We start from the raw sequence: 13,572 nt of genomic DNA on the forward strand, positions 1-13,572 counted from the left end.
GGACAGATTGTTCATAGTGCCCACCTCTGGCATGCGTTGTGTATCTCAGACTGCCTTGAGTTCTTATTCTCTAGGTGACCTTTTCCCATCTGACCTCAAGGGCTTAAACTGCCACTTACATGTACACCTGTCCTCCTCTCTTATTTCCCTCTCCTTTTCTGTTTCTGTCCCTTCCTCCCTTCATGGGCACATGCCACCACAAACCCTTGCCTGTTTGATGCATTTACTTGCATAAATAAATAGAAGATGTCAAACTAAATGTATTCAAAACCATTGATTCCAAGTCTTCTCTTCCTTTCTAATTTGTCCTGCCTACATTTTTTTCTCATCCTAATAAATGACATATTCATTTTCTTTTTTGGGGGACTAAAAACATTGGAATCATCCCTAATTCTTCTTTTTCTGTCACTTTTCTCACTGAATCCATTGCCACATTTTATCTAATTCTCCTTTGAAATATATACTCCCTCATTGGTCCACAACATTTTCATCTCACATGATCACCAGTGGCCGTATTTTTCTTCTGTCTATAATTTCACACTGTATCTTTAGCTTCTGGAAAGGTTGTTTTCGTTTGGCCACTGCTTAGCCATCCACCTCAGGGTCCTGTGCCCACTCTTTGTTCTTTGTCAGTATCTTTTTTAGCCTTTAGTGTCCTTCATTGTCATTTGCTTATTAATTTTTGTTCCTCAGAGATCTTCACTCAGCCCTCATATTACATACTTGATTTGTTCTTCCTGAAGAATTCATTTACTCACAAATCATTAGTTAATGTTGCTTCCAAACATCTCCAACCCACACTTCCCTTCCATGATCTGGTTCCATCAACTTATATGTTTAATAAACATCTCTATTCAAATTTCTATTCAAAACTGAGATCATCTTTTCTCTCTCTCTCCAATCTTAGAGTTAACATTCCTTTCCTCTCCACTGGAACCCATTTTTTTTCCTATCTCCATGACTTTTTTCTAGGTATTAATAAATTGAAGTATAGTGGATGCTTTAGTGATGTGTCTGTGTATGTGTGCGCGCATGTGCACGCACACTTTAGTGAAAAAATTCCTCTACCTGTATGTATTCCATCCTCTGCACCACACCCCAAAGATGAAAGTATGATTATTGCACCCCTGCTTATAGCTCTCACTTTGCCAAGATGCAGGGACCTTTGCCAACACTTGCATTCACACAAGGGAGAAAATAAATTGGCTATTTTTCAGAAACAATTTTTTTCTACTTCTAATACAGTCCAAAGAAAGCCATGTGACAAATCTCATCAATCTCTTCCTCATTAATGAATGATTCATTGATTTATTAAGTATTGAAAATCCAGAATAGATTCCAATAGTACATATTTCACTCTTGGCTCCAACCAGGTCATTCTGATCTTCCTTTCCTGGAGCTACACATACTTTCACTACCTTTGCCTCTCCAGATGTGTTTCACTTATGTTTGTATTCATCATTGCCTAGGTCAATGCCTAGGTCAAGTGTAGTGTACATCATTACCTAGGTCAATGCCGTAAGTGTAACATACCTATATAAATTTGACATTTTTTTCCCAATGTGGTGAGATGCAGAAAATTTCAAACCATGAAAACTCAAAGATTATTTCCATAAAATTTAAAAACTTTTTCACATAGTAGGCTAATGGAAAATTTATTTCAACAATTTTAGTGTTGATAAAGGAAATTATATAGTCATCTGAAGATTTTCCTGGTTATACATAAATCACAAAATAAATAAGTCTGCATATGAAAAACAAGAATTTTTGCCACATATGTATAACTGTATTTTATTATAAACCGTGGTGAAAATACTCCATGTCAATGTATGTAATCTTTAAATGTTTAGAAAATACTGTACAGAGATAGTACTTGTTCCTTTTCCATGATTACTGAGAGGTGGTGACAACAACTTAGATTCCATCTGGTGACTAGGTATGGTGGCAAAGAGAGGTGATACTGTTATCCCCATTTTATAGATGAAAAAACTGGCTTGAACACAATAACAAGTTTCAACAGATGCAAGCCAGAGCTCCTTATTAAATTTTTTACTTCATATATTTCCCACTTAACATTGCCATTGTGAAAGCTCTAAAATATTATCCTGGGTTCACTATGAATTGATTTAGAAAAAACTTAAAGAGTTTTTTGCTTTAATGGTATATTCTGTAATCCATAAGATTAAAGGGACTGCAGTGTAGGGAATAATCTAGAAAATTGCTCAAATCCAACATGTGTGTATAGATGGAGCTTTTTAGAGTTGTTGTTGTTGTTGTTGTTTTTTTTAGATAACTACATTTGCCAAACTGCTTGTATATTCTAAGATTACTTATAGCTTCTCATCAAATTTTTACCTTACTGGAAGATGGGTGGTGGTGGTCTAGAGTGAGGGAAGAGAGGGTTGTCCTTCTTGCAAGAGAAAACCTAAGGCTTACTTATATACCACTACCTTCTGATTTTATCTTCTCTCACTGTTTTACACAGGGCCAAGCCAGTGTCGCTGAACAGTCTTTGCAACTGGTATACATACCACTTTCATTAAAGCATGTATAAAATTTCCTTAAGGACTTAAAAAAGCTTTCATATTATGTTGCTTAGGATATTAGTATTTAGTCTTGTTAGCATTTACCTTTTACAAAATATCCACACAAATAGTAGTGATCTTTTATTGGCCTAAAACACTAACTTTACTGGTGGACAAAGAGTATAGTACATATAAATGTAATTTTAAATGTCTTAATAACCAAATTGCTGTAGCCTTTTCTTGAAATAAGTTGTGTTCAGCAGAATGGATGAAAGCCAGAGAATTGTGCATAAGCACAACTACTACTTATATGGTATTACACACTTAATATTCATTGACTTTACACTTCATTACAACCCTGAAATCTTGACTTTTTTGTTTGTTTGTTTCTATTTTCATATATATGATTCTGAATTTCAGAGAGGTTAAGAAACTTGTTTGATCTCAAAGAGCTAGAAAATGATTGAGCTCTGATTTGAAGTCAAGTGTATTTTGTTCTTAAACCCATGGTTTTCCCTACAACAAATATATCCATAGGAGCATTCAACGTTCCCATGAGGAAATACTTCTTTAAACCACCTGGCTTCTGAGGGCCAGGTTGCTCTGGCAAAATTGGCTATTTTATGACACTTACGTATTTACTTTTATTTTTGCTTTCTCAAACCTTTCATAACATAACCATTATTTCAACACAGAGTATACTTTCTCCAGTTCTCCACAGCAAGCGCAGATGATGGCTTCATAGATAATGGTTCTAGGTATGTCACTGAATGTGACCAAATAGTGTAAATGAGAATGAAATAAAATTTTGGGAATCATGAAATTACAGGTTACAGAAAACATATTTTAAAAGTTGCAAAATGGATTTGGCTCTTCAGTTGTCATCATTTTAGGACAGTGCAGGCTCAGAGGGAGGCACCTACCAGTGCAGAAGTCTTGGGGAAGAAGATGTTAAGTGAGAGAAGTTACAGAAGCTTTCAGGAACCCAATAAAATGATTGAACCAAACAAAGGCAACTTCCCTGGGGTCAATGACATCTTTGAAAGAATCTTTAAAAGAGTGAAAAGAAATAGTGATAAAGAAGTACCCCTGAATAATCATTTGTTTTCTTTTCTGTTAAAAAAAAAATCTGAAAGCTTTTGACTAAGTGTGGCTATGTAGAAAGTTTACTAACTGTGGAATAGAAAATAGAGGCTTTAATGGATTAAAAAGTAGGTGTGAGACAATGTGGACAAACCCTGAAAACATCATGCTAAGTGAAATAAGCCATTTGTGAAAAGAAGCATAACTTAATTTGACATACACAAAGTGTCTGCAATAGTCAAACTGGTAGAATAGAATTTTAGAATGGTGTTTGTCAGGGAGTGGGGGTAGGAGGAGTGATAGCAAATAATTGGAGGGTATAAAGTTTCAGTTAAGTCATCTGAGTAAGTTGTAGAAATCTATATAGCCTTTATAGCTGTAGTCAACACTACTGTACTGTACATGTAAAAATTTAAAAGGATAGATCTCATATTAAGTGTTCTTACAATGAAAGAGAGAGAGAGAGAGAGAGAGAGAGAGAGAGAGAGAGAGAGAGAGAGAGAAGGAAAAAAAGAAAGAAAAAAAAGCTAGCTCTGAGAGAGGAAGAAAAAAGTTGAAGTAACCGGCTAGTGTTCAACATGAACAACAGCTTTTACTGAGTAGAGCAGAGGTGAGTTTGGGGAGAAGACCTGCTTATTGTGTAGATGAACAACCTATAAACATTAGGTTAAGGAATGAAAATTGTTCCAGACCATATAGACATTGTGATGAATTCCATAAGGACTTAAATGTGAGAAACTTCCCAATTCCTTGAGAGATGTGAATGCAATATTATGCTCAAATTATCATCATGGTAGTTCAATATTTTAATTTTAAAGTAATCAAATGAAACAATCTTATGTGAGAAAATGTATTAGGAATTAGTAAATTTAAGAAAGACTATGTTTCAGTAAGAGCTCTTTAAAATATAAGACATTAAGAAGATGTAGGAGTAATTTTTTGAAACTAATTGATATTGAGAACTTATTAAATTTCTTGGAGGCCCCATTACACAGAGGTCACAAATGATTCAAGAAGCAGAAAAAAGTGATCACACATTCCAGGCCTAGGAAGCCCCAGGAGATACTTCTCCTTTACTATATAAAAATAACTTCTGCGTAAAACCAGACAGGGCAAGGCAAAGTAGCTTTACTTTTCCAGAAAATAAAAAATTACAAATCTAGCCCCATTCAGATAATTGACACTGGAGCATCCAATGCACTTCAATCTATTACTGCCTAGAAGAAATAATTTAAGAGAAAGCACTGCAGGTCAACAAAGATGATGTTGCTTGGTTACTCAAAACCATTTGGTAGCATGCTGAGTTGCTCAGCTTTTTAGAAGAGCACTCTTTGTATACACATAGGAAAAGGATGGAGAAGACCACTTGAAACCATTTTTCATTGTAAACTTGCTTTATCTGAACACTGACTTCACTTTTGCAATGCCTAAGCAAGTTCAGAGGTCTTTGTTAAAGTGTAAAGCTACCAAGATAGTAATAAATGCTGAATTCGAGTATTCTTCTAAATATTAATCTTGTTATGATGAATTTGCTCTGAAAGAGTCTGAGCTGTTTTTTTAGGAGGAAAAAATATTCAGTTCTTTGGCTTCCTTGACCAAGGACTCCTTGGGGGCTGCCTGGAGGCAGCACTGTCCAGGGGGGAACTTCAGAGCTTCAGAATCAGACTGACTCATCCAAACCCTCCCTCTGTTGCTCTCTGCCTTTGAAAAAAATTACTTAAACTGTCTGAGCTTTGATGCCTCATCTCTTCCATAAAAGCAATGATGTTTCTGTTATAGATTACTGTGTGGATTGAGTAGGAAATTCATGTTTCATGCCTAGCACCTAACAGGTTTCCAACAAATGGTAACTTAGTATTTGGAAATTATAGAGATGCAAATATCTTTTCTTGTATTCACAGTCTTTAAAATATCCTTTTACAATGAGTCACATAGCTCTATAGAGTCTGGAGAAGCTCCAAAAATGGAGGGGGAGAGGGGTGGTGGCTAGATGGGTTATAGAGTGAAAGTTGTTCGAAACTTGCAGACTCAGTTTTAGAATGTAGTTTTATTCTCCAATTTTAAAAAGTGACTTAGAATTGAGCTTCTCACCATGGATACAGAAAGATGGATTTCAAAATGTGAGTGATGACAACAGAAAATGTTTTTCTTTCTCTTTATTCTGTTAGACCGCTTCGCTTAATATTTACTCAGTTTGTTGGCTCTTGTTTCTTTTAATGTGCTACAAATTTTTGTAAGAACAGTGATATACTTTATTGCTTAATGTATTAGTAAATCCAGAGAAGGGGTGAGCGGTGGAAGTTTTGAAGGCAGATATAGTACTTCTCCCTTATCTGCAGAGATATGTTCCATAGACCTCCATGGTAAGCATGAAACTACAAATAGTATTGAGCCCTATGTATATCATTGTTTCCCACATATGCATACCTATGGTAAAGTTGAATTTATATATTGGTACAATAGGAGATGAGTAACTTAATGTAGCTCTTAGCACAATTAGCATACAATTTTTTCTTCTTTTATTAAGAACTTTTACCTGTTCACTTAAAGGAAACACTTTATGTCTTCTCTTTGGCACACCCAAACTGCCAGCATCCCTACTCTGCACTTTTAGGCCATTATTAAGTGAAGTAAGACTTTTTGACCACAAACACTGGAATAGCTTGACAGTCAATCTGATAACCCAGAAATGACTAATGCTCAGGTAGCACATAGAGCGTGGATATACTAGAAAGGGGGCTGATTCATACAGTTTACTGGGACAGTGTGGGATGACTTGAGATTTCATCATGTAACTCAGAACTGTACATGGTTTACAACACATGAATTATTTATTTCTGGAATTTTCTATTTAACATTTTCAGACTGTTGTGACTGCAGAAAGACAAAATGCAGATCATAGAAGACTACTAGTACTATCAGTACTATACCTGAACATCCACTCATTAATTTTAAAATTTCAATTGTGACCACACTTTGTGTTTCAAATTTTGTTGATAAGAATATACAAAGCACATGCTGTTGCTGTCATCAAGTGCAGGTTAGATTTATTCCCAAATCTTTTTATATCTAGACTGTTAAGAATTTAAATTCTAGATCATTTTCTGACCATAAGATTTCTATTGATTTTAGTTTTTTAAAATTGTTGTTGCAGCTGTCAGGGAGAAAAATATTTGCTAGAACTTGATGATTAAGTGCCTAAAAGTTATTTGTTTATTTTCCAGAATAAATATCATTCATAAATGAAAGGGAAAGGTAAAAAGTGAAGCAGATATGGCAGGGCAAGGCAATGAGAGAGAGTTGTAAGAACTTTCATTCCACAAGGTAAAGGACTAGGAACCCTAGACTTCTAGACATTATGATCCATCTTTGCCAATATAGACCTGTTGGTTAGTCTCAGGGAAAAACAAAGTTTGGGCCAGATAAGAAAAATTAACACAAGAAATAATTACAGAATTTAAAGGAAAGGTATATGGGGTTGGAGATATAGCTCAGTTGGTAGAGTGTCTGCCTTGCATGCACAAGGCCCTGGGTTCAATCCCTGGCACCAGCAAAAAAGGAAAGCTACATTTAGGATTTTAAAAATATGGTTTAGTATATCATTGTGGTTAAGAAAAACTCCCCTGAAATGAGAGTATGACCTCAAAGCATAGCTGCATCACTTGGGTGGGGTGTCATAATGCATCAGAATCTGGCACAGAGCAGATACTCTGCACAGTGTTGATGATGATTGTGATGATCAATACCCCATTCCCCAGAAAGGGCTGCTGATTATTATCTCATTGTGTTAATAAAAATGGAGTAATTTGCTACCATTTTCAAATGTGTGATCATCACCAAATTGACAGGGTAGAATAGAATACTGGATAATCTAAGTCAATGGTATTATTTTTAAATAATATTAAACAAAAAAGTTCAGGGCTAGAGAACACAAATTAGTAACCTAATTAAATCACCAGCAAAAGAGACAGATCCTGTAACATCAGTCAGTTTTGCTATTACACAGCAATTATTAGAGTGAAATATTGCATGATGCTATGTATCATTATTAGGTTTTAAACATTTCATTTTACATAGGCAGAAAAGTATAGATTAATCAGTTTGTTGGATAAGTTAAAAGCTCCTTAATTAAAATATTTATTATCATTTGTATAAAGGGAGCAACATGGTTGAGGCTCTAAAATGAATTCTGGGGCACTCTGAAATAAATTCCTTTATGAAATTATTTGCACATACTCTTCTTGGAGTAGTCTCCAAGCACCGCAGGACCTAATTTGTAATATTAAGTAGCAGTTTCTTATTTTGACATTTTGTGCATTTCCCTAAATCACTATGAAATGAAATGATTTTTAACATGACACCAAACTATTATTTGCTTTATTTTTCTATTCAAGGAATGTGAATGTGTTTTGAAATATCAGATTTTTTCATAGGATTGTTGAAAAGTTTCTTCTCTGCCTGCCTGTCTGCCTTTCCTCCTCCTCTCCCTTTCTTACCTTCTCCTCTCTTCCCCTCCTCTCCTCTCTCCTCCCCTCCCTTCTCTTCCCTTCCCTTTTTTTTCTTCTTCTCACTATGTTTCTAGCCTTTGCTGAGCCTAGGAAAACCTTTATGGGCTCCCAAGTATTGTGGTATTACAATTGGACACATTTAAAATTTCTCAGCTTTTTTAGATCAGACAGACAAGAATTTCATTTCAAGCTCTATCAATTTCTAATTTTATGACCTGGGACAAGTTACCCATATCTTTAAGGCCAAATTTCCTGTTTTGTAAAGATTAATAACTGCCTCATGAGTTTATTTTGAGGATCACATAATTGTTTCTTACAAACAGCTCATCAGAGTACATTTCAGGAAACAAACTAAATAATTTTTTTATTCTTTGACATTTTTATTTTTAATAAATCTTCGAGGGGGCAGCAGTCATTTGGCCAAATTAAGTTAGTAGCACTGTATCTATTTTGGAGAAGCCCATATGATAACACTGAAGTAGTAATGGAAGGGAAAGTATTCTTGGATAAACTATACTTATTTTTCTGCTAGGAATGATCAGAAAAAAATGGTTATACACACACACACACGCACACACGCACACACACGCACACATGCACACATTGATTTATGTAACAGGAATTATTATCTGTGTTTAGCATAATTGACAGTGCTTTGAATTTAGAGTCCCAGGGCTTGGGGAAGATTTTATAAATTTGTATCATGAGGCTCATCTGTTTCAGGATATATAATGTAGGTATTTTTTGAATAAACGTGTCCTAGTGAATTTTGTATGCTTTTCTCTGTCCTTATTGGAGACTCTGGGAAGATAAAAGGCTGCTCTTAAGGAATTCACAATTTATTGGGGAAATACAGATTGATCCTATAAAAACTTATGATAATGTATCAGTATAAATGCTGAAACATATATGTAAGATAATTGGCTGAGGAGCACTTTGGTTTTGAGGGAAAAAAAAAGAAGGTTAAAAAGGGTAGAAGAACATGTTGGATGTACATCAAGGCTGCCAACTATTTGGAAGTTACTCCTGGATTTATAATCAAGGACTAAGGATAAATTCTTCCTTTCAAGATTAATTTAAGATTTATTTATAAGTAAACATTATTTGGTGTGTGCATTTGGGCTGAGCCCTGTTTATTATGATTGTATTGTTTTTAAATAGATCACCACCAAAGGCCAAAGGTTTTGTACACAGCAGAAAAAATGCAATAATAGTGCCTTGTTGTGCACTTCTATTTTCAAGGTTAATTATTTGTTTAATTAAATCCTTCAGAATCAACCAGAGATGCTATTGCCTAAAAATATTAGACAAACATGATGATTCTCTTTGGCAGTGTAAGAATTGTGTAACAACTTTTTTTAAAAAAAATCTTTATACTTTATGGCCTTTTATGACTTTGAAGACTATATCACATTGTGCTTTTATTTTTTAATGTTTTGCTCTTATTGACTATTTTTATACATATGTCTTCATTTTAAAAATGTGGGAATGGAGGCTTAGAGAACTAAGTAAATGAGAAAATACAGGAGCTGGGCTTTGTACTTAAGATTCTTAAGATAACTCCTGAGATGTTGATGAGGTATTAGATTAGAAAGGTTAGGAATTTGAGACAGGTGGGATGTTGTAGAGACTATGGAAATTGTCAGGGAAAAAATGGCAGAAAAAAATAGACAACGTTAATGGGAAGCCTTGTAAAATGGAATATACTTCATATGATTATAATTCATTATGGAGAAAGAATAAAATATTAAAGGCAATTTCTGAAATGTAGCTATTTTTAATAACTAATTTCCACACAACAGGGCACAAAAAGGCAGACCACAGTTAGGTGAAATTAATGATCTGTGTTTGGGTTGAGTTTGGCAAACCAGGATATTGTTGGCACTTCCACTCTGGAGCTCAAATACAAGATCAGAATAAAGATGTGAATCGAGTGATGACTTGGACTGATTCTTTGGGTTTCCCCTCAACTCCCTGATTTTTGCTTTGCCTCTCATGTCAGCTGCCATATAATGGATTTTCCTTTCCTTTCGGGGGACCTTGTCAGAGAAGTAAAAGAATACTCATAATCTGTGTAAAATACCATCATCATTAAGTACATAATCCTTTAATGTAGTCTTGGTCAAATAGCCAACAGGTAAAAATCAGAATGAAGCTTTCCTGTTCCCAAGTTTTATCAATATTGGTGTACTTGGTCAGTGCTGCTGAAATTCGACAGTTGAATCTAAACCTACCACACCCCGGTCTCAATTTTTCAACTACCGCTCACTATGATGTGTGCTAGCAACTCATCTGAACTTTACCTGGTAACTTACCACTTCCGCTAGCCAAAAGTAGGTTTCTTGTGATACTGGCTATGATACAAGAGCTGGGTATGGCATGCTGATTACTTTCCACTCTAATGTTCTCTGCAGAAACTGCCTCTTTGGGAGCCAGGACCTGTGAGGATGATCTTACAGAGCAGCAATTGAGAGCAGGTAATTATTTTCTTTTCTCTCAAAACCTTGCCCTGTTCTAAATGAGTTACATTTGTTACTCTTATAATTTTTTAATTAATGTCCCTAAGAATTGCTATAATTATATATGATCAAATTTCTTACACAAATAAGTAAAAAGCAAAATCAAATATATCTATATTTGGAAGCATATGCAAAATGACTTCAATTTTTAGAGTTTTAGGTTCACAGTGAAATTAAGAGAACGGTACACATTTTATATATCTCCTATGCCCTACAATGCATGGCCTCCCTCATTATCACGATCCCATACCTGAGTGGTACATTTCTTATAATTGATGAACCTGTATTGACATAATTAACATCCAAATACCATAGTTTACATTAGGGTTCATTCTTGGTGTTGTACATTTTATGAGTTTGGACAATATTTTAATGGTATGTATCCATCATTAAGATAGCATGTAGAATGGTTTCACTGCCCTAAAAATCCTGTATGCAAATTATTCATTATTTATATTTCTTTTTTGCCTATCCCCCTACTTCACCCTGTGGTTATCCCTGATCCTCAACTGTGTCCATCATATTTCCAGAATGTAATATATATGAAATCATATTGTATGTATCCTTTGCGGATTGGCTTTTTTCACTTAGTAATGTGCATTTAAGTATATTCCATGTCTTTTCATAGCTTAATAGCTGATTTTTGTAAATCAATGAATAATACTTCATTGTATGGATAGTTGAGTTAATTTGTCCACTCATTTAAGAGCATCTTGATTGATTCTGAGTTTTGGCAATTGTAAATAAAGTTATTATAAATATCTGAATGCAGGTTTTTGTGGAGGCATAAATTTTCAGTTCCTTTGGGCAAATTTCAGGGAGCACAATTTCTGGATCACATGCTAAGAGTAGGTTCAGTATTATAAGCATTTTGCATTTCCACCAGCAGTGAATGAGATTCCTGTCACAAGTATTTGATGTGAGTGTTCAGGATTCTGACCTTTCTAATAGGTGTACAGTGGTATTTTATTGTTTTTACTTGCCTTTCCTTGACAGCATCTTTTAATATATTCATTCATCATCTGCATATCTTTTTTGGTGAGATTTATCTTAAGGATTTTACCCACTTTTAATTGAGTTGTTTGTTTTCTTACTATTGATGTCGAATATTCTATATCTTGATAAAAGTCTGAGTTTTAATATTTTACATTTTGATAATTTTTTTCTAGAATATGTGTTTTGCAAATATATTTTTCCAAACTGTGGCTTGTTTTATGATTACCTAGGCAGTGTCTTTCATAAAGTAAAAAAATTTGATTAAGTCAAGTTTACCAGTTCCTTCTTTCATGGGTCATGTGTTTGTTATGTTATCAAACAAAAACAAACAAACAAAAAGTCATCTAGATTTTATTTTTTTTATCTTTCAGGAATTTTAAAGTTTTGTGTTTTGCATTTAGGTCTATTATTCATCTTGAATTAATTCTACTGAAGGATGTAATATCTGTGTCTAGATTCATTTTTTTGCATGTGTCTCTAGCTTCTTAAAGATTAAGATTTGTAATTTTTCTCATCTACATTTTTAAGCTGTGAAATTTCACCTAAATGATCTGTTTTATATAAAATATCTTTCAACAATCCAGAGATTATTTTCAGTAATTAATGGAGTCATTGGAATTTTGTAGCCATGTCAACACATTCATGATTCTCTGTGCTTTGCATGTGTACATGTATATGTTAAAAATGGCAGTTGCACTTCCTTAGCTGCATTACATTTAGGTAACTTAAGAGGAAATTTACCCATGTTGATATAACACACCTCATTTGTTTCTGCTATATTAATATGACCTCGGTTGCCAGATTTATACAATTGAAATAATAATGTGCTATATTATTACAAAAAGTCCTTTGCATCCATGATGGTATATTGAAATACTTTTTTAAAAAGGCTTTGCATGAGAAAACATCACTTTACTATGAAGTTAGGAATCCCTCTTTAAAAATTTCAGCTTCCAGGTGAAGCTTAGTTTACCTGTGCATGTCTCATGAATATTTTTCAAAATGCTGTATGTTATTTCCCCCTACAAAACTAGATAGCACATTTAAGATACAATAATATAAACTCAGTCTCCCTCCCTCCACCTGAAATTCATAAAGGTATTATTAATGACTTTTTGCACAATATGGCAAAAGCAAGACTTACAACAAAAACATTAAGTTAAAAAGAGACAAGTCCCCATCAATACTTTTCTTTAATGTTTTCTAAACAAAGACACTAAAACTGTCATACTCACCTCAATCTCTGAGAAGTTTTAGATTTAGATCTGTCTATGCCTTCTGATTGTTTTCATCTATATGTTCTACAGAGAAGTCAAATACAAATTCCAAACTGAATTCCTTTCTGCAAAATCATTTCTACTTTTCTGCATCTCAATTTATGACATCAGGCCATTGATATACTTACCCAAATAATTAAACTAGCAGCTGTCAGTTTTACTTAAAATGTTGATGAGTTCCTTCTTTGTGCGTGGGACTTCTGGGCACACATTATGAATAAGGTATATCAGTGACCCTTATATTAAATGACACTTCTAGATAAATAAACAACAAGGAATTTTTAGACTGCAATAATTATGGAAAAGGATGTGAAAGAGGTGATATACCAGAGCAGAGATTCTTAAGGTGTACTCCTCTCATAGACAGCAATAGCATAACCTGGGAACTTTTCACAGAACATATTCCTGGACCCACCCATGACCTAAATCAGAAACACTGGGAGGGAGATCTAGCATCGGTTTTTACAAGCCCTGCAGGTGATGGTGAATCCTGCCCAACTCTGAGGACCTGAGTGTCAGGTGATGCTCTACTTTAGTAGCAACGGTCATACAGGTTATTTTAGGAAGTGACAGGTTACTTGAATCCTGAATAAGGAGCATGTACCAATTATGCAAGGAGTCTGGGAAAAAATATTCCTACAAAGGTAGGAAGAAGTTGGTTATA

At 34.5% G+C, this 13,572-nt stretch overlaps 1 protein-coding gene across 1 annotated transcript in view; it reads left to right on the forward strand.

The window, feature by feature from the left end:
* LOC143410775 (zinc finger homeobox protein 4-like) overlaps positions 1–13,572 on the forward strand; it is a 133,275-nt gene that overhangs the window by 99,101 nt on the left and 20,602 nt on the right. Inside the window, 2 exon segments of the mRNA XM_076871502.1 lie at positions 10,531–10,593; positions 13,422–13,427. Of these exon segments, the coding sequence (XP_076727617.1) occupies positions 10,531–10,593; positions 13,422–13,427 (69 nt within the window).

This window comes from Callospermophilus lateralis, chromosome 11, assembly GCF_048772815.1.
Source record: "Callospermophilus lateralis isolate mCalLat2 chromosome 11, mCalLat2.hap1, whole genome shotgun sequence".
Lineage (NCBI taxonomy): Eukaryota > Metazoa > Chordata > Mammalia > Rodentia > Sciuridae > Callospermophilus > Callospermophilus lateralis.